The following is a 26,159-nucleotide window of genomic DNA, read 5'->3' on the forward strand; positions in this document are numbered from 1 at the left end:
TTTTGCGAGACGACGCGGATGAAATCTGGCAAATATCTGGCTCATTAACAAATATCTGGCAGATTCTGAGGTTTATCTGTTTGTCTGGCGCGCAAACAGAAATCTGGCTAAATCCAGATTTATCTGGCACAATGGCAACGCTGGTTCCAGGACATTGTGGCATTGATGGGCATTGCGAAACAAGGATCTAACATCACAGTTTGTCGGCCCAGAACCTTTCTGCGGTATATCAAACTGTGCAGTGAAAATGGAGCTTAAACATGGAAGGAACAAAAGGTGATAACCAATTGGTTGGATGTCAAAAAATGTTCCCAATCTAAAAGATTTATCACAACAAACGAGAATCATTCAAAAAAGCTCCTAGAGCAAAACAAAAGAGCTCTTCGTACATACGTCGGCCTAGTAACGGGGCACTGTCCGAGTAGATATCATTTAAAGAATATTGGCCGGGTTCAGGATGATATCTGTCGCTTTTGTACTATGGAACGCGAGACATCGGAACATCTGCTGGGCAGTTGTGGTGCATTATTTAAACACAGATCAAGGTTTCTTGGCGATGGCTTTTTACAGCCCAAAGAGATTTAGTCTTTGAATCCTGGGAAGGTGATTGGCTTCATAAACCTTATTTTACCTGACTGGGAGCGTGTCGGTGCAGGTGCAGGTGATGACTCAACAATAGTGGTCATTGTATCCCTAACCATTGGTCCCTAACAAAACATAACTACTCACCAAAAAATCACCAAAGAATGCCCTCAAAGCGGGATTTTATCACCCTTGTTCTGGTCATTAATCTTAGACAACCTTCTTTAAAGCCTGACAGAAAAAAGCTTCGAAGTTATTGGTTTTGCAGACGACGTACTGTTTTTGGTAAGGGTAAAACACGACTGAGTAATTTCCAACATAATGCAAACTGTACGGAATCATACAGTTGAATGGTGCAGACGAGAGGGGCTTAAAGGTCAATGCTTTCAAAACACCTATTTTTCTTTTGCTCTAAGAAGGGAATACATCATTCTTAAACTGTGGCTGGAAGGCACAGTTTAATAAAGCTATTCACTGGACTAAGTATTTGGCAATCATACTTGACCAGAAACTAAACTGGAATGTTCAAATCGAACAAACAATCGCCAAGACTAAAAACGCTCTACGAGTGTACAGTAGAGCTATTGGAAAAAAACTGGGGTCTCAAATCCAGCATGATACCTACATTGGATGTAAGACGGGATTCACAGAGACAGGAAATAATAATGATGAAGTAAGATTTTAACACTACCTTCAAACCAAGCTCTCAGCGACTACATGTTTTAATGCATCCGTTTTGATGATATTTCAGAATAAGGTTTGGAAAATTTGAGCTCTTCATGAAAATACGCCTTTTTTGTAGGTTGTTCGTGTGGTCCCTGTAGTTCTGTGGTTAGCAATGTCGGTCGGCTAGCTCTCTCACACTGATCAGGTCGAGGATCTTTTCAAGCTGAAAATTTCTCGACTCAGTACTGGGGCACGATGTATCGTTGCACTTATCCTACAACATGCAAAATGTGCCGAAAACAATATCGATAGAATATTCTCTCAACTAATCTAGTTGATTGAGACCACCAGGCTAGCGTGCGATATTGTTTGTGGTACTCCACGGTGAATTCCAAGCATAATTTTCTCAGAGTGACCTTGTGTAGAACATATGACAACTATGCTTGAAACAGCAGTATAACACAATCCATTCTTTGACATATTGGACGACGAAATTGAAATAAATAATAAAATATGATTTATTATTCAAATTTATCGTTAAGTTAGTCGTTTCTATTCCACATGAATTGAACCTTCACGACTTATTATTTTTTTAGCACAACTCACTTTTAAAATTCTACATCACCCATTTAAATACAACAAAAATATTCCAAGAACGCATAGCAAAACCGTATTAGTCTACACGTCAATTGCGGTAAATTGGTTTTCAGACTCTGGCACAGAGCAGATATACTCGCATTGGGCAATATTTGGCAATTTTAGATTGTTTTACTGAAACTGGAAGTCGTCATATCAGATTTTAAAATTACGTCTGGAGTTGATTCTCTGCTTCTGAGTATCATTCCGATTTCAGAAATATTGGATAGCGTTTGACCCTTTTTAAAACCGAAAGTCACCATCTTGGATTCCAAAATCCGTGGTTAAATTCCGTTCAAAGGGCTACATCCCGGTTCTGAAAATACTCATATTGAATGGTATTTGGCCTTTTTTACTCTTAATTCGAGAAATCACCTACATCATCTAAGATTTTAAAATGGCATTCGCGGTAGATTGCCGGCCTCTGAACACGGTCCTGGCTCTAGAAATACTTGTGATGGGTGGTATTTGATCATTTAAAGCGGTATTACTGACCCCGGGAGTAGATTTTTAAATATCTGGAATAGATTTTTGCTTCTGAGCACCATCCCGATGCCGAGAATGCTTATATTGGATGATCCTAAGTCTCTTTAGGCTGTTATCCAGAATCCGGAAATAACTTGGTTCAAAATGGCGTCTGGAGTTAATTAGTAGTTGCCATTTCAAGCTGTACAGAAACCACAAATAGTATCTGGGGTTGGATTGTGGCCTCTGGACATCGTATCAATTCCAAAAATATGTTTGGTCATTCAACAGTCGTATAAACACACCTGGGGAATGAATGGAATAAGATCAGCTGCGATATACAATTTGCATTTATATTTAAGTCTAGCCAAATGTACTTGGCGTGGTTATCAAAACTTACAAGCATTTTATAAATTCTACTGGCACATCAGCCATCTGGGTCTGTCATCTGAGGTCTGGGGTCGGCTTCCAATTGTGGAAATCATTTCGGTTCTGGAAATATGTATTTCAGGTGGTATTAATAATTCTGGTGGTATCTTAAGTCTGGATTTCCAATTTCATAAGTATTCGCCAAATGCTGTTTTAAACTTTTTTCCAGAAACTGTAGATTTATCATCTTTGTAATCGAAATAATCCTGGGGGATGATTTCTGACCTCTTATCCTGTTATTGGAGCAAATACAAATGTTCATAAAGCCAATACTATTTGTTAGCATAGTGTTATCGGTAAAGTTAAAGGTTTGTTTGTTCACACTGTAGAAAAATGGATTTATTTTTGGAAAAAATTACCTCCTTTTACCTTGAGTTCAAACAACTATCAATGTGTACCTAACTTGAGTAATTTTTGCGGAATAAAATTGAAAATTTAAAAAAGTGAAAAAATTGGCTAAAACACCTTGCCGGAGACAACGGAGATTGCGGGTTCGAGTCCCGTCTGGACGAGGGAAAATTTTTTCTAAGCCTAAAAGTCACACCTTCTATTCCCGTTCATTTTCGCATCCTCGCAAACTGCATACATTGCCCGCTTTACAAAACTTAAAATGTAAGTCATATGACAAAAATGAAATTAGTTCGTAAATTTAAAAAATTAATTTTTTGAAGTAAAATTTATAATAATATTTTTGTGTTTTTTCCCTGCTGTGTATATTTTTCTAAAATTTAAGAAAATAGCATACCAAGCAAATAAACCGTTCTGTGTTCCGAATCGGAATGTAGTACCAAGGCTTTGCTTTGTTATTCATTTGTCATATATTTCAGCTGTTCTAGGTTCGTCAAATCGTTCTTGAAAAATCAGCACAACAATACTACTCGAATAAAACGTTCATTTTCAGATGAAGTAGATATCTTCAACAAAAGTAGGATCATTTAAAAATCGCCATTTAAATGCTACCGTAGCGGGCGCTAGATAGGCTGGACTGTAGCAGAATCAGTAAGCTTCTAAGAAGGCGCGCTTCGCCGAAACCACTGTATCGACCTTTATTAGCCGTCGGACACCGCGAGATTTTCGGGCGACCACTACCAACCGAGTTGGAGGGGGTACCTGGAGAGCTTCTAAGAAGGTGTGCCGGGTTAACCGTTGCACACGGGGAACACTGCCGGGTGTCGCTGTCAGCTGGGAATATTTTAAAATTCTTGTTTAAAGGCTACCGCAGCGAATGCTGCGTAGACGTGTCTGGGACAGAAACACCACCAGCCCTATTATTTCGAAAATCAGCTCGTTGAACACGATTATCGTCATAAAATCAAAAGTTTATCGTGAAAACCCATTCTAAAAAAAATCAGTTTTAGAAGAATTATGATTTGAAATAGAAAATTCTAGGCTTGTTCCATCATTTTTTGGTAACGACGCAAAAGGATAAAATCAGAACCAAATTCCTAGTTGCGATAATAATAATAATAATAATCAAATGATATGATCTGATAGTAGTACCAGAACTGAATGGATAGTGAATGGATGTTTCATGTTTCTATTTCCTGATAAAGAATTTGAGCAACATATACTTACTACCCGATCCGTAATTGTTCAGACTCCCGTAGCTGGTGGCAGTTCCACCGCTAAGACCATTGAAACTGTGTCCAACGTGGTGATGATTATGCTGAGCTGCCTGGATCTGCGATTGATTGTGCTGATAATGCAGATGGTGATGAGGATGATGATGATGATGGTAAGGTGCCGTCAACTGTTGTGATTGATTCACAGTACAACTGCTGCTTGTTTCGATCGCACTCGCAGCACCAGATTCACTAATTGCACTGCCGTGATTTTCACTTACACTAGACGCGGCACTATTGTTGTCACTGTTGTTGCTCAAGTGGGATGCCGAGAGGGCACTGTTGGTGGTATGCGTTGATCCGACGCCACTGTCACTGACGGTGTGGGACGGAATCAGATGTTGATTGTAAACACTACTCGTGTGGTTGATCGCACTGGCACTACCGTTGTAAATCTGGTCACTTTCACGACGCATAGCGAGCATTTTTCGGGCCGTTGACAATAACGTGCTCGGAACAGAGAAAAACAAAAACTAAAATTAACAAAAACCGAAGGCAGCTAATTGACACGATCTCCATATCACACTTATAAGCTCCGCACAAATCTGGATTAGAATAATGATGTGTACGCCCCCTCGAATATGTATCCGGGTAGACTACAGCTAAACACTACAGGAAAATAATTGCACCTGGTGGAAATCTATAAATTCTCTTTTTTGATTATACTCTGCAGTTCACGTTGAGGTTACATATCTTTTAGGCCAAAACTGCGGAAGACAAAACACTAATAACACTAACACTTGACGTTCGTTGTTGTTTTTAGCTTTTATATTGATGATGACGATATACACTGAACAATTTTGAAACGATCTTAGAACTTTTTGCTTTCAGTATTCGTCCAAATCACTCGATTAACCGTAAGTTTTGCGTCAGATTCTAGCTAAGGTTCTAAGCTAACTACAGTACGGGGTTACATGAGTTATCTGCTTCAGAATAATCCGTATGATTGTCTTTCCAGGTGCGACTAGAGCAACTTGCATGATGAATTACCAGAAAGCACTAAAAGAAGAGAAGAGAATTGATTTTTTTGTTATTATTATATTCAATTGGAATAATTCTAAGGAATATATGATGGCAGAACAATTCAACAGAAAAAAAGTTCAAGGTTTTTCTCTCACAAATTGCTTGATTGACAATAATTCTCATTGATGTCTAACTAAAATATGCTCTTCATCTTACTTGTCAAAAAAAACGGAATTATGAGAAATGGAGGCTTAAAGTTCGCACTTTTTGCAACATAACATTAAAGGCAACCATAAACTACGATTTAATTCAGATCCTTGGAGAAGTAACATGTTTACTGGGCATTTAATTCAGATCCTTGGAGAAGTAACATGTTTACTGGGCATATACTAAAAGATTTCCGAACATCCTACAAGTACAATAAGCGGTCCTTGAAGCAGTTTCGGAAATACCGAGCAAAAAATTCGGTGCCTAAAAGCTCCTTTCCATTATTTTCCGGTAATTTTTAGAAGTAATTGTAAGAAGGGACCCTACTCTGGAAGGTTGAAAAATAATGAATATTCGTGATTCGAGTGCACCTCCGGGCTGCCAGCATAAAATGAGAGATTTATTTTTCGTCACTTTTATCCTGTAGTATATAGGAAATATCATTATAAAATAATAAAATAATATAGCATAAAATAATATAGTATAAAATAAATATTGCAATACATCGAACATTTATTTTAATTAGAATGTTGTTCACGGTCTGACCATGGAGTTTTTGCACCAAAACCTAAAATTTATTTTGTATATTCAGGGGACCTTAGTGAATATTCAATTTATCAAGAAATTCAAACTGTGATTTATAGGATAAAAACTATTCATCTCTATTCAAACAAAAGTTTAACGATCCTGAAAAGACGTATCATTTGTAGACTCCAAAACAATCTCATTACGAGCTCTACATTCTAACTGCACTTTACTGTTGGCAACACGAAATGAGAATTTGATTTTTCTCACATTCTTTTCATGTAGCGTAATAATAGACGGCCGTTTTCAAAACACCAGGAAATTGTGGTAAGTCCATTTAAAATTCGCAGTCATCCAGAAAGTACGATAGTCTATATGACGTGTGTTAAGCTTCCGTGCGTATTGTGGTGGTTCTTTAACATTTCGATGCCAGTTTTGTAATGCTGCGTGTCAAGTCATTCAGAAACAGACGTTTGTTTTCAACTCTATTTTTCAAATCGAGTGGAATTGCTTGCCAAAGAGCGACACCAAAAAAAAAAAAAAAACAGGAAATAATCACTTAGGCCTAAATATGGCGAATACGAAGAATGGAGAACTAGTTTGTAACGCAATTCCATAAATTTATCGTATTGCGAGCTAAATGAGCAAGAGCGTTGTCTTGGTGAATTAACGCTTTTCGCTTCACCAACGTCCAATCGATCCAATAACGTACAAGAATATTGTTAATTGATTGTTTGTCCATGTTCGAGGTAGTAGCTGAATATTATGTCTTGCACTTCACCGTTTAGCGTTTTACCGTGTTGAGTTTTTGAGCGCTTCGAACGGCTCTCACCAGGCAAAAGCCACTTTGTCGCTTGTCAATTGGACTCAACTCATTGCTTTCATTCCTGTTCAGTGATGTATGTGCAAACTTAAATTCGGTAGCACTTCAACTCCTCTTTTGCACAAAATTTCAAATATATTCAATGTAAGTTATGCAACAAACAACCTTATGTAGTTTCACGTCAACCTTGCGGTCGTGGCATTGACAACAACCCTTGTGATTATTTATGTATTTAGATGCAAAAACAAATTTTCCCCAAGTTTGGACCTATTTCACCTTAAGGGGAAACAACGGTGCCATTTTGAATTTTTGAGAAATCAGAAATTTGCATGTTTTTTCGACGGTTTATTTTAAAGCCAAATATCCAAATTCTGAAAGTTTGGCCACGTAATAGCATTCTCTTACCCTTCTTTAAAAAAAAACAAAGAACTTAGTTCGGACAAAAACTGACTTCAAAACGGTGATTCTACGAAAGCAGCTTTGGCATGGTTTCAATATACCGTTATGATTAAAACTTTGAACAGTCTCAAACTTTAGGGTCATACGGCCACCCACTGCTGCAATAAGGTACGGTGTGGTAAGTGCGGTGAGAATCATGCGGATGATGCCTGCAAAAGATGTGCTGAAAAGTGCCTCTATTGCGGAGAGACTCTGCATGAGCTCCCGTCGTGCCCCGCGTACAAACTGCGCGAGGAGAAGATCAAGCGGCCTTTGAAAGAGCGCTCCAAACGTACGTTTGCTGAAATTCTCCGAAAGACCGCCGCTGCTGACCCAATTCCCTTGAATCCTTACGTATCCTGACGATTCACCTGAGGGATTTTCTTTGGCCGATCTTGGGGAGTCTAGAAAAAGAAAAAAGCTTTCTTCTCCGAAACTTCCTAGGAAAGGATCCAGGATATCCCGAGGTGGAATGACAAATACATCGAAATCGAAAAGTGCTGTTGAAAACCCGAAGCAAACTCCTCCGGGATTGGCTCGCTTGAATTCTCGTAAGGAGTATCCAGCACTTCCGGGAACACCAAAAATCCCAAATGTTTCCCCTTTTTCGTCCAAGATACAGCCAGAATCTGGACTTCTGAAACTCTCAGATATCGTGGACTGGATCCTACGAACCTTCAATATCGCTGACCCTCTTAAAAGTTTTCTGTTGGCTTTTCTACCTGCAATTAGAACATATTTCAAACAGATGACTGTAAAATGGCCCCTTCTCGCTACGATTGTATCCTTCGATGGCTAATTCATCGATTAGGGTCGGAGGTTCAATCAATGTTTTACAGTGGAATTGCAGAAGTATCATTCCCAAACTCGACTCTTTCAAAATAATGATTAACAAATTAAAATGCGATGTTTTATCTCTCTGTGAAACTTGGCTCACTTCAAATACAGATCTTAACTTCCATAATTTTAACATTATTCGCCTAGATCGAGACACCCCTTATGGAGGAGTACTTCTAGGAATTAAGAAGTGCTATTCTTTCTATCGTATTAACCTCCCCTCGATTCCAGGTATCGAAGTTGTCGCATGTCAAATGACAATACAAGGTAAAGAGCTTTGTATTGCCTCAATATATATTCCCCCCAGAGCACAGGTTGGGCAACGGCTGCTCTTTAATATTATAGAACTTCTTCCCTCGCCACGTTTGGTTTTGGGAGATTTCAACTCTCATGGTGTGGCTTGGGGTTCCCCTTACAATGATAACCGCTCCTCTTTAATCTATAACCTTTGTGATGACTTCGACATGACTATTTTGAACAACGGTGAAATGACACGTATCCCGAAACCTACAGCGCGCCCAAGCGCTTTGGATCTATCCTTATGTTCGACGTCGCTACGGTTGGATTGCACATGGAAGGTAATCCCTGATCCCCACGGTAGCGATCATATGCCTGTTTTAATTTCAATCGCTAATGGTTCAACTCAAACGCGATCAATTGATATTCCGTATGACCTCACACGGAATATCGATTGGAAGGTATACGAGGAAATGGTTACAGAAGCCGTTGAGTTGATTCAACATCAACCACCACTTGAAGAATACAACCTCTTCGCGGGCTTGATTCTAGACGCCGCGTTACAGGCCCAAACGAAGAAATATCCCGGCGTGACGATCAGAGAACGGCCTCCCACTCCGTGGTGGGACAAAGAGTGCTCTGATGTCTACACGGAAAGATCCGACGCGTTTATAGCCTTTCAGAAGAAAGGTATACCTGGCGACTATATACGGTATTCGGAGCTCAACACCAAGTTCAAAAACTTGGCTAGAGCAAAAAAAAGCGACTATTGGCGACGGTTCGTGAACGAAACTTCGAGAGAGACATCAATGAGCACTCTTTGGAACACAGCCCGAAGAATGAGAAATCGTAATGTAACGCACCTGGGTTAGATAGAATTAAATTCAACTTGTTGAAGAATCTACCCAGCACTGCCAAGAGGCGCTTATTGAACTTGTTCAATAAGTTCCTGGAGCAAAACATTGTACCACAGGATTGGAGGGAGGTGAAGGTGATCGCCATCCAAAAACCGGGAAAACCAGCATCCGATCACAATTCGGATAGGCCGATGGCAATGCTATCCTGTATCCGAAAATTGATGGAGAAAATGATACTCCGTCGCTTGAACCATTGGGTCGAAACAAATGGTCTACTATCAAATACTCAATTTGGTTTCCGCCGTGCCAAAGGGACGAATGATTGTCTTGCGTTGCTTTCTACAGAAATTCAGCTCGCGTTTGCTCGCAAAGAGCAGATGGCATCCGTGTTCTTGGACATTGAGGGGGCTTTTGATTCCGTTTCTACTGACATTCTTTCGGGTAAACTTCACCGACAAGGATTTTCTCCAATTTTAAACAATTTCTTGCATAATTTGCTGTCCGAAAAGCACATGCATTTCACGCACGGCGATTGAGCAACTTTTCGTATTAGCTACATGGGTCTTCCCCAGGGCTCATTTCTAAGCCCCCTTCTTTATAATTTCTATGTAAATGACATTGATGATTGTCTGGCAAATTTATGCACGATAAGACAACTTGCAGACGACAGCGTGGTTTCTGTGACAGGAACCAGAGCTGCCGATTTGCAAGGACCATTGCAAGATGCCTTGGACAATTTGTCTGCTTGGGCTCTACAGCTAGGTATCGAATTCTCCGCGGAGAAGACTGAGATAGTAGTTTTTTCTAGGAAGCGTGAGCCAGCTCGGCTCCACTTACAGCTGATGGGTGAAACGATCTCTCAGGTTTTGGTACATAAATATCTTGGTATCTGGTTTGACTCTAAAGGCACCTGGGGATGTCATGTTGGGTATCTGATTAAAAAATGCCAACAAAGAGTGAATGTTCTCCGGACAATAACCGGATCGTGGTGGGGAGCCCACCCAGGAGACCTTACAAGGCTGTATAAAACAACGATATTGTCTGTGATTGTGTACGGGTGTTTTTGTTTTCGCTCCGCTGCAAACACCCACTTAAACAAGCTGGAACGACTACAATATCGTTGCTTGCGTATCGCCTTAGGCTGCATGCATTCGACCCATACGATGAGCGTTTTACCATTAAAAGACCGTTTCTGGGATCTGACTACTCGTATTCTCATCAATTGTGAGGTTGAACCCCTTGGTGATTGAAAATTTTGATAGGCTTGTTGAACTTCATTCTCAATCCCGTTTCATGACTGTGTATTTCAATCACATGTCTCAAAGTATAAATCCTTCTTCATACACCTCCAATCGTGTCAACTTGTTAGATACTTCTGTTTCTACTGTGTTTTTCGATATATCCATGATGGAAGAAACTCGTGGATTCCCGGATCACTTACGCGTGCAGCAGATCCCTAAAATATTTTTTAATAAATATAGAAACATCAACTGTGACAATGCGTTCTACACTGACGGATCACTTCTCAACGGGTCCACTGGCTTTGGTATCTTCAATAACAATTTCACCGCCTCCTATAAGCTCGACAATCCTGCTTCTGTTTACGTCGCAGAATTAGCTGCAATTCGGTATACCCTAGGGATTATCGAAACAATGCCCACGGACCATTACTTCATCTTTACGGACAGTCTCTGTTCTATTGAGGCTCTTCGATCGATGAAGGATGTGGAGCACTCTCCGTATTTCCTGGGGAAAATACGGGAACATCCGAGTGCTTTATCCGCAAAATCAACCCAGATTACCTTAGCATGGGTACCTTCTCATTGTTCCAATCCGGGCAATGAGAGAGCTGACTCTCTAGCTAAGGTGGGCTCAATAAACGGTAATATTTATGAAAGACCCATTGCTTACAATGAATTCTTTGGACTTTCTCGTCAGAAGACACTTCTTAGCTGGCAGGCCTCATGGGACAAAGGGGAATTGGGACGATGGTTACACTCTATCATGCCTCTGGTATCGACACACCCGTGGTTCGAGGGGTTGGATGTAGGTCGAGACTTCATTCGTGTGATGTCTCGGCTTATGTCCAATCACTATGGACTTGACGCGCATCTCTCGCGTATTGGGCTCACTAATAGCAGTCTTTGCGTTTGTAGACAGGGATACCATGACATTGAGCATATTGTTTGGGTATGCACTGAGTACTGTGGCGCCAGATCGCAACTTTAAGACTCCCTTAGGGCCCGAGGAAAACAGTCCAACGTCCCGGTGCGTGATATGCTGGGTAGGCGAGACTTACCGTACATGCAGCTTATCTATGGATTCCTGAAAGCCATCAAAGTTCAGATTTAATCCATAAACGTTTAACCATAAACGACCCATGCTGCAGTATCGCTGTTGAGCCACAACACGTATTTACCACCACATCTACTGCAACAGACGAGAGACGAACTTATATTGGACTGTCGATGCTGCAAAATTTATCAAGAGTTGAGGATCAATATTCTTTCCTAGTTTTGAATATTTTGATTTGTAATATATTTATAATTGTATTTATTTGTATGAAAAGATGATATACGTATTCGAGGAGGAATAACTATATTCATTCTACTCAAACAGGCTTTTCCCTACACCAACAGAATTTTCGGCCCCGTTATGCTTTTTGCGATTGGGCCTTCTATTATTATTGATATCAAGAATAAAAAAAAGAAACAAGTTTCAAACTTCGAACACTTTACAATAAAAATATAATTTTTATAGCTAGTGTAATCAAAAAGAATGATTATTGTATACTATTTCGTTCCTTGGAATGATGCAGTACGGTATTTCACAGAGCAAAATAATATTGACTTTGTATAGCATTAATGAATCCGCTAGTATCTGAGGAGGAAAACAGTCTCAGAAATCGATTGGTAGGTATCTGATCCACGTAAAATGTCAATTTTGCCCCAATTTTCCTACAATACCGAAATAGGTTTTTTTGTTCACACAACATAATGGGATTATCTCGACGTAGGATTCACTTATTTGAAATCTGTTTAGCCTAATATCAAGAGTATGAGTGATACTCTAAGATTAAAAAGCAACAAAATTAATATGATCCTCCTTCTTTTGCAGGGAGAGGATCGCATTTTTGGCCAGGACCGGTCAAAATATAAAAATCCCGCTTAAGCTACGGGACAGAATCTTGAACGAAGTGGATACTTTAAAAATATACAGGGTGTTAGGTAGCTCACTTAAAATCCTTTAAGTGGTGATAGAGGACCCTATTTGATGATAAAAATACTTCTACGCATATGGTCGAAATTCAACTACTGCACATAGGAGTAAATCAAGTAAAAACCTGATCAAAAGTCAAAAAAGCAAAAGTTTATTAACCACGTTCTGCATAGTCTTATTTTGAAGTGTGATACCTACTGAATCTTATGACAGCTTATGGGCATCCAGAAGTATTGTTAACCTTTGTTACAGCTGGTTGAAATCGATAGAATTTTAGCTTTCTGTTGTTGCATTCGATGCTCCCGTACCGTTCACTTTTTTTTTTCAAAATAATCAAGTGCAACGTAGTGCTTTATCATCAAACCAACTATGGGAATTGTCAAAGAAGGTTAGTTTAATCAATCTGTAAACTTCAATGGCTTATAAGTAGTCTCGATAATGCCAGGGAACATTTTGATAATCACAAAAATGCTGTAAATGAGATTTTTAATATGTCATATTATATGAGGTAAGTTAAGTATCAATGAGTTTCAATGTAAACAGTCAATTGCAAATGAAAGCCTGTATGTTTATGGTCAAACTGGTGGTATCAGATCGTCCGAAACCAATCCGTTAAATCATTGTGAAAATCATCAAAAAATTTCAACTTTTCAGCTTCCGGCAGTGTTTTTGACTTAGTTACAAGAACATACCTCTGTTATGTAGTGAATGAGTGTTCTGAGACATTCTCAACAGGTTGCTATTGAATTTGGATCCTTCGATTACGAGTTCTAGGCTGAAATCCAAGAAAAACGGTCAAACTTTTTCGTCCGAAGCAATGCAAATGTTGCGAGTGAAATGTTCGTACACGGACAATGATGATAATACTAGTGACTCTTCAGATTCTTCTGAAGGCTCAGATTGATTAATAATCAAAATAGTGTTAACTCCGATCCTCACTGATCTGAAATACAGTTATGTTTCATTCATAAAGGTTCAGTAGAGAACAAACTACCTTTCAATCCGAACTACATCATCAGAAAAGTAACAAATCACTCAAAGGTGTGTTATTCCATGAAGTTTTTAGTCTGAACCATTTATTATACTATATTTTCGATCTATGATACGTTTCAAGTCAAAAAAAACCTTCAAAATAATTTTGATCAGGTTTGGTGTTCTAAAGTGCACCACTGTGTATTTCAGAGTTATTCACTTTATCCAGTTTTCGGTTATGTTTGCCTTTAACGAGATCTAGCACAAGAAGTGTGATAGCTAGCTAGATTCTGTTGGCTTCTTTGGGAAGCTAAGAAAATTTCGTAATCAGTAGTGTCTTAAAAACGTCAAATTAGAGAAAAAAGAAGCACTTAGAAATGAGCAAATGTGAAAGCGGATGTTTTTTGAGAACTGAAATGCAATTTTCTCTCTGAAATGTGTGATAAACATAGGTTTTGTTGTTAACCAAATTAAACATTGAAGTCTACTCTACAAGTTGTTCATTGACACCAAGCACCTAACTCTTTAGTTTAGCTTCTATTTTACTTTTAAGCAATAAGTTGCGCCTTCATCCAACGACACGTCTAAGTGAACACAGTGAAGCAGAAAATTGTGATCCTTACAACACTGAATGAAGGCGCGACTTATTGCTTTTAAAGTGAAATAGCAGCTAAACTAAAGAGTTAGGTGCTTGGTGTCAATGAACAACTTGCAGGGTAGACTTCAATGTTTAATTTGGTTAACAACAAAACCCATGTTTATCATACATTTCAAAGAGAAAATTTCAGTTTAGTTCTCAAAAAACATTCGATTTAAAGTTTGTTCCTTTCTAAGTGCTTCTTATTTTCTCAAGTTGGACGTTTTCAAGACACTACTGATTACGAAATTTTCTCAGCTTCCCAAAGAAGCCAACATAATCACGCAACCTATCACACTTCTTGTGCTAGATTTTGTTAAAGGCAAACATAACCGAGAACTGAAAAAGTGAATAACTCTGCAGTAGTTGAATTCTGACCATATGCGTAGAAGGATTTTTTCATTAAATAGAGTCCTTTAAGGGGTAATTAAAGGATTTTAAGTGAGCTACCTAACACCCTGTATTATGCTTTTTATATTTCATGCGACATAAATTACGAAATTGTTATATAAGCCATTCAAGCAGCCAATCATATGAATTTTGCTCCAATCATGCGTAGGAATCTATGATTCAGATCCTGTTAAATTTTGGTAACACGCACGATCACTCTGTGTTTCATTTCACCATTTTGAATAAATATTTAAAACAGTTAAGGCCGTTACAAATTTTATTTTCATTTTATGTCACCCCCCCCCCCTTCAAAAATCTTGAAAATTGGAAGGGGAAGAGAAAAAAGCTCAAACCGTTTAGTTCATTTTATTGGTTTTCCGACAGCATAAATGCTTTATTTAGCAACAAACAAGTCCAGTGACAGCGAGAGTGTCGTCAGAAGGCAAGCGAAATAAATAATAATAATAATAATAAAGTGTTATTTTTCAACATTTATTTGAGTGCAAGTTACAAACGTCATACCTTGCACACAAACTTTGATCAAAGATATTTCTTTTTTTTTCGTCTCGGTGTTATTTATTTGTTGCCACCCCCTTTGCTAACTTTGATAACCTTGGACATAAAAAGAATTCGAAATTTGTATCAGCCTAAATGAAAAAAAAAAAAACATTCTTTCTGGTCCGGTTCGATTCTGGAAACACGTGGGGTTGGCTGCTTAAATTGCTTATATGAAAGTTTCCCAAATTATTCCAAGTGAAATATTAAAAGCATAATACATTTTAAAAGTATCAATTTTATCGAAGATTCTGTCTTGTAGCTTAAGACGAAACGGTGTTGAATCACCAAATGGCCGACTTCGAGCCACCACTTCGAATTTTCAAAGGCACAGGACTCGGTAATAGCTAATACATCACCTGTGAAAACGCTATTTTATGTCGGTGAAGCGAACAAAAAGTAGCGTTTTCACGGGGAATGCATTATCTATTTCCGTGTCTTGTGCTTCTGAAAATTCGAAGTGGTGCTTCTGAAAATTCGAAGTGGTAGCTCTAAATCAGCCATTTGTGGTTTCAACACTGTTTCACCTTAAACGAGATTTTTGAATTTCGATCGGTCCTTGCCAAAAATGTGATCCTCCTCAAAGAAATACATTAAAATCATGCCAAAACTGTTTTCGTAGAATCACCGTTTTGAAGTCAGTTTTCGTCCGATTTAAGATCTAATTTTTTTTAAGATGGGTAAAAATATGTTATTACGTGGACAAACTCTTAGAATTTTGATTTTTGGTTTTATAAGCAAATAGGTTGAAAATTCATTGAAATTTCCGATTTCTCAAAAATTCAAAATGGCACCTTTGTTGCCCCTTGATGATGATGATGGTGCCGCCATACCCCCCCCCCTCCATCAAAGGTTTGAGCTAGATGATTTATTCATAGATAATTATGGTAGTCAGTATAGATTTTTCAAATTTGATGGTAGTCATATTTAAATCAGTTATACAAAAAAAGAAGGAGCTGATTTTACCTCCAGATATAAACTTCTTCAAACACTGTTCACTTGATTCACAGAGCACACAAAACTAGCACAGGGTTTTCATGATCTTCAGCCAAATCAACCCAATTTCGACGAGTTTGTTATTACATCAAAATACATCAAAAGATCATATAAAGAAGCCAAGGCAAAATAAATCTGTCTAGTTGCAATCCAATGAAAAAATGTGCGAAAAGTTGATTAGAAAAGTGGCGGCGGTACAATATTGAGCTCGCTATCTATTCCTGATGATTATTTCAAAGCTATTTCCTAACAAGCCCGCAATTCGCAATACGAATGTACGAGAAATAAACCTCATTTATGTTGACTACCAGCGAAATTGAACCGACGGAAATCTCACAAATGCAACAATAAAACACATAACGTGTCGTGTTGCGGCTTGTAAGAAAGGCAATCAAATTGTTTCCGTGTTGCATATTGCCGATATGCGACTGGGTGGAAGTTCTATTCGTGTTAATGTTTAATGATGGCAGACATGAGTACGGAGTTCGAAACCTTGTTGAAATGTCAGATTATAACAGTCTTTTTTAAGATGTTACATCCTTTTCAATGAAATGTTGTGAATTTCCTGAAACGGATTCAGATTAGTTGGACAAATCGTGCCGAGCTATGCTGTTTACTTGTTGGGTTTTGCTACCGCGACCATTCCCCGTTTGTTATGTATTAGCCGTGGAAAAGGCCGATTAATACAATTGCAATTTTCATTCAGTCATTCAGATCATGATGCATGGTTGAACCACGTACGATATCCTCTCTGACATAATTATGAAACTGGAGAATTTAATAAATAATAATTAGCGTCTACCATACGCTCGTGTCTTGGATATATTTTTCTGGATTACAGGAGCATTCCAAGCATTTTTAGTTAATTCGAAATACCTAGTTTGCTTCTTTCGTTTTTCAAACGAGTTTTCTACCCCCTTTTGTTTAAGTTTTGATCATATTTCATCATAACCTTTTCAGTATAGTTAAACCTTTTTAACTACTGTTCCTATTGTTGAGTTTTTCTAGCCTTCAGAGATGTTTCGCAATCATTTGGAGCTTGTTTCGGAAAAAAATCGGTTTTATTCTTTCAAGTTCTTCGAAGAATTTTCAGATGTTTCAAGCTATGAGAATTTTTACTCCTGCTAACTTAAGTTTGATGAAGTTTTTTCTTGAGTTTTATATTTTACTGGTTTATAGTCACTTTTTCTATTAGATACCAATTTAATTTTTTTTCGCTATTTTTGCTTCGAAGGTTTTTTTTTTGCTCAAAGTTGTGTCTATTTTTGCAGTTTAATGACACAATTTTCAAGAAAGGCAGATATTGGCAATTACTTTCCGAGCACCTGTCAAATCTCCAAACGTCCATGGCTTACTCATTTATGAGCACTGATTGTCTGATATAAAAACAAAGTTGAATAAAAATTAATCAAATTCCAAAAAGTTACAACCTAATTGCCGAAAAAAATACTATAAATCCCATTCGATTCCAGTACGATATGTATACAAAATTGGAGGGAATAAGTATCCGAATAAAATGAAATTGAAAGTAGCTGCCTTTCCGCAAGATATGCTCTCTTGGAAATTGTGTCATAGAACTGTTAAAACAGGCGTATCTCTTCCAAATTAAGAGATAGTGATTCACTTTCTTCTAAAAAATGTGACAATTAATCTTAGTTTGAAGTTTGTAGAACACTCGAACAATGTAAAAATTAAGATAAGAGCGTTATCTCGCAAAAACACTTTTCAATGGGGTGTTACCCTTATAAATTTGTTAGATTAAGGGATAGAAATTTCCAATCCTCTACAAACTTGCTCGAAATAGCTAGTTCTACAATGTGTCGAAAGAAAATTACCATTTTTTTCATTTTGGTGTACAGAAACATTCGGTAAAAAAAATTTATCATCAAAATAAAGTACTCAAAAAAATGAGAAACTTTCTAGAAGACATTGAAACGCTAAGACCATGTGTTTCGTCACAAACACCAATGTCCTATTGTGCGTCGATTGGAATACCTCCCTCTCAGTGGGACCCCCTCTTTGTTGCGAGATTACGTATTTTTTGTCAAAACCACTTTTTCTATTTCCTAATTACATTCGAAGCACACAAGTTCAATTCCATGAGAACACAGTTGAGTCAGTTATATTGAACAGGACCTTCTCAACAAAGATGACGTATGCGTTGGATTTCCTCGTTTCCAACGTCTTAATGCCTAACAGTATGCAATGGTGCTCGAAGGGAAGCAGTTTGATAGCATTGTGTCAGAGAAGATAGTTTAGTGCGAACCGCACAAATCTGACCAAGCAACAATAGTAGATTCTATCTTTGAACGCATCAGGCACAGTGGTCTGGAACTGCGAATAGTCGGAAAAAAGTCAATTTTTCAACCTAATGTATCGAGTAGGCACTCTTCGGGAATCATTTTTACAATGTTTGAACTATGTGAAAATGTATCAGAATTTTCATATTATTGATGTTGTCATACAATTAACTTAGTTGAAAAAGTAGGCTTCTTGTGTACACACAACTTTTCTATTTTCACTTTGTCCACCAAAGTGATTAATTATAGAATGCAGAAATAGTAATGAATCTTACAATGGTTTCGAATCGATTATATGGCCTTACACTAGCATTCTGAGAATTTTAGATATCATTTTTATAGTTGTTTTATGGCAATAAAACTAAAACTAAAAGTAAGTATGATAAAATACATGGCACTCTAACTTTAAGTTGAATTTTAAATGGTATCGCCGCCGTTACCCGCGCTCATTCAAAGATCAGAACGTTCCCTCGTGTTTTGTGGGCAATTTGGGCCTAAAAATTCACATCGGCAAAACTGAATCCCAGCTACCTGTTTGTTCTTGAAATGACATTTTTGTAGTGTAACGGAATGTTAGTTGGCTTCCCAAATTTCCGCTTTCTGCTGAGATTAATGACGTTACGTTTGTCTAAGCATAGGGTAAAGAGATTTCGGTTGCATCATGCAACTTTTGTAGTTCCAAGCAGTCTTCAAGGTAGTCTATAATCGTGAATGCACTCACATCGTCTGAAAAAAGGAGCCATGTGCATCGTGGCTATATGGCAGTAACGTCACTAAAGAAAAGATAAACAGAAGTGGACATATATTGCTTCCTTGCGGCACTCCGGAAGAATGCGAATGACTCAGAATGTGACGGCCCAAATGTACAACTCTGCCAGTCAGGTATTATCGGAACCATCTCGCAAGCACGGCAAAAAACCCCAGTTGATCCAGCTGGCGTGAAAGAATTTCATGATTCGCACGATCGAACCCTGCTTTGAAGTCCATGTACATAGCATCCACTTACAATCCCGCGTCCATTGAGCGAGTAAAAAGAAAGAGAACTGAATCGAATCAATTCAAATGCCAATATTCGTATTGTCACATCCCATTTTCCTACGAACAAATTCGAAGTGCTAGAATCGAAACAATTGTCCCGAATGATACGAATACGAACGTTAAAGAAAATGTGATGAGTAGCTTGTTTATCATTCATACGAACGCAAAATATAACATTTAACATCAATTTCATCAATTCAATGTTAAGTTGCTTTTCATATCAAATAACCGAAACATACTCTCCATGAAGAATTGACCTTCAGGTGTGTGACAATCAAAGAACTAAGTTTTGAAATTCCTCACAATTTCGTCTACTTCATACGATAGTAGATCCCTAGTAAACTCATCGGTTCAAAAACACACAAAACAAGAAAGAAAATAAAACAATTCGAAATTACCAAATGTCTGCGCCAGTTTGTGTCCGACTTCCGACGGACGGACGCCGCGCTCTCGATCGGGTCACACAACCACCAACACCCGCGAACGTAATCCAGAAAGGTCTCTCGGCACTCTCAGTACATCACTGTGTCACCGCGTTATTTTTACCGCTGGCTAGAGTCGATTTCGTCAGTAAAAACTACTGCGTCGCGTAAAGTCGGAAAGGAAGAAAACGTAAAAAAAAGTTCAACAGAAGTGCATCCCGAATGTCAACTTCGATGAATGATGGCTGGTCGAAATAATTATTTGCACTACCGGAAGTAAGTGTCGCTTTCCGGGCCCGTAATCGAAGTCGTTTTCGGTTTCGCTGGTTTTTTCGATCACCACACAAAATCAATCACCATTTCGTTGTACGTATTCTACATTGTTTTTCTTTTGTTACTTAAAATAATCAACTGTTGGATCGCTTATAACATTTTATTCGCAGTTCGCAAATCGACTTTTCTTCGAAACTTAGTAGCTCGGAAAGCGGAAATTAATTTTACATCCAACTAGAGAAAACACAAAGTCGTTCGAATCGCAGTACCGGACTGAACTTTTCCTACCTATTGCGAGAAAGTCATACGTGCATAAATAGCGTGAAAAACGGGAGAGTTCCTCGAGGCAAGAGTAGAAAATTCGCCGAAATTCACTAACAAATACTCCTGTATATCGACCAGCTGCTCTACAGGTTGATACTCGTACCTGTACATGTGCCGTTGGTTGCTAATGGTGTTGTTCAAGATTATTTGGGGTAGTTTCCTTTGTGAAAACTAGCGACAGTCGGAAAACTCTATCACCTGCGCTAGCTTCGTAAATCTCGCTCAACAGGTCGGTTAGATGAGATCGTACACTAAATAATTCATTCGCACAGCTGCTTGCCACGGACCGTCGTTAGGCAATCCATTGAATTGGTGGTGACGAAAATTTCGAAGCACACAACGTTATTCTCGATCGGATGGGATCAGTTCACTGTGGTTTGGTCGACCGGTCCGTCGATCGGTTCATTTTCGCGTTTGATTCGCGATCTCTCCCTCTCAGTTTAATCTCTCTTCCGGCCAGCCGAGTTTCAATACGTGATCATTGCCTGCTGTCATAATCGGCACTCCACAAACAAACTTGTTATGGCCGTCGTCGTCGTTGTCGTTCATATTTGGGACCGGTCGTACACGAAAAAAAGGAACGATATTTTTGCGACTATCTGCACAATAAGGAGCAACAACGATGCACACCGTCATATGAAAGAAAGCGGTAGAGTTGCTGAAAATTTGCGCAGTTTAGTTCAGTAGGGGGATAATTAATGTTCAAATAATGATGGGCAAAGATTTCATTTTCTTTTGCTCATTCCGTTTTTCAAGTGACTAATAGCGATAAGGAATTTAAAATAAATTCAAATATATTAGATATATTAAAATATACACAGTGAAAAAGGTTTTGTTTTTTGGAATTTGGAATTAATTTAACGAAACAGAACCCCACGAATAAAGTTAGAAAACAAAATGATAACATGATGTGATGCCCAGTTATCAAGTAAGCTAAATCCTATAACTTGATTTCCTATATTTAGATAACAGAAGAAAACTAAATGATTTCAAAACTGCCAAGATTTGTTATTCAGATGCCCTGAGAGTTGTTATCTTACTTTACTCGGGCCTCCCAGCTGGTCTCGAGGTATGATGGTGGCCTAACCAGTCAGTCGTCGTAGGTTCGAGTCTCGACTCGGGAGAAAATGTTAGTGTCAGTAGGACCGTAGCGCTAGCCCCGCAATTGTTCTGTTTCCTGTACACTTGACAGTTGGCTGCGAAGTGTATAATATACAGAAGGTCGAGTTCCGAATCGGAATGTAGCACCAAGGCTTTGCTTTGCTTTTTTTTTTCAACAAAATACATTAAATATATGAGTTTGTCGTTCTCCCTATCCAGGGCCTTTCTTTCTCTAGAATTTTTTAATCCAAACGTATTAAGGACAACCAAAATGCTTTTTAATTGTTTTCCTATTATTACATCATAATATTTTAAACCGTTACTGGGAACCAAAATTTAATATTTTGTCGTCGGATGGCTTGCTAAGGAAATAGTAACATAAAAGTGCCATTCCCAAATGCTGAGGGTATTTGATACATTATTTATCTCATTAAGCTGACGATCATGAAAAATGCACGGATTAAACACCAAATTTTCACGAAACTATTGGAAAACTGAACAAAATACGCCTAACTACTGTTATGGAATTGACCAGCAATGGAAATATAGTAAACTTAGCGCAATTTATATTATATTCCGTAAAAAGAACCATTTTTCGCAACTCTTCCATATTCCTCTCACCACTTAAATCATTGCTCTAACATTCACGAGTTGACAACATGTTGAAATCATACTGACTTCCACAAATAACAATATTAGTTTTGATAAAGTTTGATGGCGCTTTTTTGGTTGTATTAGTGACTATAAAACCTTGATAAAACTAATATTATTACTTGGGTTCGTATGTCCTTGTGCTTCTAGACCTTCATCACAATTTTTAAATAAGATTCAGGTTTTCAAATGAACTGCACACTGTTTTTACCCGTTGCACGAATAAGTTTGGGTAGGTAAACTCATAATCCTCACTTGAATTTAACTCATGTTCGCTTCCAGGCGTAAGTAGTATTAAATTAGTTTAAGGACAAGTTTTTAAGTAACTAATAGTCAATATTACCTCTAATTTATGTTTGGATTTAGGAACCCGACCGAAAATATAGTTCGCAAGAAAATTCAAATTGTTTTTAACACCTGATATTCACTGGAATCCTGATCAGGAGAGCATAACTAAAAAATTAAAATATTTTATCATCAGGAGATACAAATTAATTCTGAAATAATTCCCACAAACTTTTCGTCTCTATCAAAAGTGATTGTTTCTAACAAGGGTTGTTATACTGTTCTACATGCTATCTTATTTTGTTAGAAAGCTGATACTTGAAAACAAAGTTTAATATGAATGAGATACTAGTAGGATAATTTTTGTGAAAATTTCTGTTATTTGAACACCTAACGGGATCAGAGTGGAAACACAACCTGACAGGTTTTTCTCATAACAAACTAACAACTTCTGTTACAATTCTGTTTTTTTCTGATCGGGATCCCTCCTATCCGTTTTAATCCAGGTTTGTGAATGATTTACCATTTTATTTTTAATTTATACGTTCAAAAATTGTCACTTACTGATAGCTGCCAAAGCTGAGTTCGATACCGTGAGGCTCTAATTATTAAAGTTTAAAGTGGACTCTTACAACCTTCTCAGCGCTAAACGGTTTTCGAGCAACAATGTTTTGGTTGATAGCAGGGGAACCAGTTTTTTATTGATTCGCAGATATTTGTACATTTTCCATAGTTTCTGCAGATTTTTGTCACAGTCTCCTTATATTTGCGCAGCTTTTCTCAATATGTGTGAAGATTTTTGCAAACTTTTGCCTGCGCGAGCGAAATTTTTTTTTAATCACGAATAATTTTTTTTCATATTTCAATCAGATTTCTCCGATTTTTCGAGCAGTTGCAGATCTTTTTCAAAAACATCTGGCATCATTGGTTAATAGAACTAACTTCATCCAATTAATTTCCAGCTGTTTATTATTTAATGTTAGTATCCGGGGAATGCGAACAGTTAGAGTGGAGCGCTTTTAACAGGTGGTAACTAAGATATTGATTTTTTTTCTGTTGCCAAAAAAAATAGATAAAACCTACTGAAAAATTAATTTTTTTTTCTCATGAAGACAAATGGTTACTTCTCAACACTGTTCACGGCGACTTTCTGTCTAATTTTCGCGCAGTTTATAGAACTGTATAACAGGGCTCAACATTTTCGAAACATAACAATGAAACTGATTATTCCGCGCTGTCATTTCGATTCGAACAGTTTCATTTTCACTTGATTCCTTCCGGTTGCTGTCATCGAGTCACTTTTTTCTCTCTTTCCCGTCTGTTGTTCATCGGATCGTTTCAAATGGAACTGATGATTATTTCAATTGACGGAGAGAGTGACGGAGAGAGAGACTCTTTCATTTCCTTCAGAGTCTCAATTGAAACTAGCACCGCGTCGCGGCGTTTGATGATAGTTTTCTAATACCGCAAGCCGCAGTTCAAACGGCAATGGCATCAAATAAATACCGTGATGCATCAAATTTCGAACACTTAAGTTATGATGTAGCTTACTGCACTTAAAAATCAACAAAAAATTAACTTTCTCATCGATCTAAAAGGTTTAGCATGTTGGTCATTTCATTGTTGTTGCAAATAAGCGCTATTTATACAAATTTACACTTACTCCGAACACTTCAACGTAATCGCTAAGAGATAGATAGGCAAACCGTCTGAATACTGACTGTAACTTTTTTCAACGCCTGCTGATTTCCCGGAAGTGGCCCTACAATAAAGAATCATACATCACTGGGCGAAGGACATTCCAAGGAACGAAATGGTGTATAACAATCATGCTTTTTATTAAGCTAGCTCTAATAATTCGATTTTTATTGTGATGTGTTCGAAGTTTGAGACTGTTGGAAGTTTGAATCAAAACGATACGTCACGCAAATTTTAACCAAAATTTCGGATTTTTTTTCGCTGTCGATCACTGGTGCTGCGTAACCTCTTCGGATTGTGAAACTGGTTTTGATGTTCTCCGTTTCATATCGTCACGGTTTTTTTTCCTTCCTTGTCCATATATTTGCGCGAAGTACTGTATGGAAGCTCCCTGTTGCCGTTAGCGCTCATTGTAATTTTCGATTGAGAATCGTCATGTGAGAGAGACGGTGATAATCTTTTCTTTCAATTGAAACGCATTTGTATCAGTTTCTAGCCCTCAGTTATCAAACTCAAAGCAAGAGCTTCCGGGTAGTTTTCATGTGATTCACGAGGAGCTTGAGAATGATACAAAAGCTTTTCAATCGAAAGCGACGGGTCAAAGCGTCACTATAACCTGATAATTGTCCATTGAAAATTATTTTGTCAGGCTCTGCTGTATCATGTGCCTGCGCTATGCTTCTTTTTAGAACATAGCTGAGCATGCATAAGGCGTCGTACACAAATTACGTAACGCTAAAAACCTAGATTTCAGACCCCCTCCTATGTAACGATAAGTAACGTTCAATATGACCCCCCCTCCCCTAAAATTACGTAACGTTGGACAGACCCTCCCCCTCTCCAAATTTCTAATTTTGAGCAAACATCACAGTTACGTAACGGCCTCAACTACCCCCCCCCCCCCCCCCCCCCGATGTAACAATAAGTAACGCAGACTTAACCCCCCTTCCCCCCTACATGCGTTACGTAATTTGTGTACGACGACTAAGCAAAATAAAAAACACTGACATAAAGAGGAAAGAGATAGAATGATAGAACAAGAAAGAGAGAGAGGAAGGGGGAGAGAGAGAGAGATAGAGAGAGAGAGAGAGAGAGCGAGAGAGAGAGAGCGAGAGAGAGAGAGAGAGAGAGAGAGAGAGAGAGAGAGAGAGAGAGAGAGAGAGAGAGAGAGAGAGAGAGAGAGAGAGAGAGAGAGAGAGAGAGAGAGAGGTTGTAGATAATAGTTTGTCTTTCCGAATAAAATATACACTCTAAAGAAATTATTCTTTTTTTGAAAAAAAGTTTAAAGAAAAATAAAAAATTTAATATCTAAAAAAGCTTATTTTTTATTACAGTAGGTTTCCGTTTTTGGCATGCTCCGTTTTTGGCACACTCCGATTTTGGCAACAAAAAGTTCCGATTTTGGCAACATTTTATAGCACATAGTATACAATAATTTATACAACAAAATGAGCTGATTTTGGCACCTGTTCTAGGTTGAAACTGATGCAACTGAAACTGAAAACATTCTACGCCTGATGGTTTTTAACGAGCTCAACTACCAACACTATTGATGTAACGATGGAATTCTTCCGCGAGGTCTGCTTGTCTTCTTTTTTATATGTTTTTCATTATGTATTTCAAATGAAGCAAGCGTGATTAAATGCAGTTGCCCTAGAATAATATATCACAAAGCGCAAAATTCAAGTTTTGAAAATCAATTAAAAATTTATCAAATGACTAATTGGTAGCTGTTACTCATCAAATGGGAAAAATTTACTCAACAAAAAGTCGAGCAACTTTTTTGAAAATGGGTGAAATTTCTCTCACTAATGGGTAACTTAAATTTAACATGTATTTTACTCCAACTGTAAACAACGCACTGTCATATATAACTGGTCTGGCATATAAAACCAGCCGTTGTTTACACTCACTTGCTTTTAAATGGAACAGAAAGTTTGACGTCACAGACGCTGTTGTACAAGCGCTGCGAGAGAATAAAAACAATGACAAATTTGAAATTTGTTATTAC

At 38.0% G+C, this 26,159-nt stretch overlaps 1 protein-coding gene across 2 annotated transcripts in view; it reads right to left on the reverse strand.

The window, feature by feature from the left end:
• Positions 1 to 26,159, reverse strand: part of LOC129726950 (dendritic arbor reduction protein 1) — a 290,751-nt gene that overhangs the window by 232,024 nt on the left and 32,568 nt on the right. The window contains exons 1-2 of one of the 2 annotated variants that reach the window (XM_055684260.1): positions 19,793 to 20,379; positions 4,354 to 5,399 (exon numbers count right to left, since the gene is read on the reverse strand). In XM_055684260.1, the coding sequence (XP_055540235.1) occupies positions 4,354 to 4,825 (472 nt within the window). In that variant the 5' untranslated portion in view covers positions 4,826 to 5,399; positions 19,793 to 20,379. Of the gene's footprint in view, positions 1 to 4,353; positions 5,400 to 19,792; positions 20,380 to 26,159 lie in introns of those variants that run through there. The other variant, XM_055684261.1, reaches the window with a different exon arrangement.

The sequence above is a fragment of the Wyeomyia smithii genome, chromosome 3, assembly GCF_029784165.1.
Source record: "Wyeomyia smithii strain HCP4-BCI-WySm-NY-G18 chromosome 3, ASM2978416v1, whole genome shotgun sequence".
Classification (NCBI taxonomy): Eukaryota; Metazoa; Arthropoda; class Insecta; order Diptera; family Culicidae; genus Wyeomyia; species Wyeomyia smithii.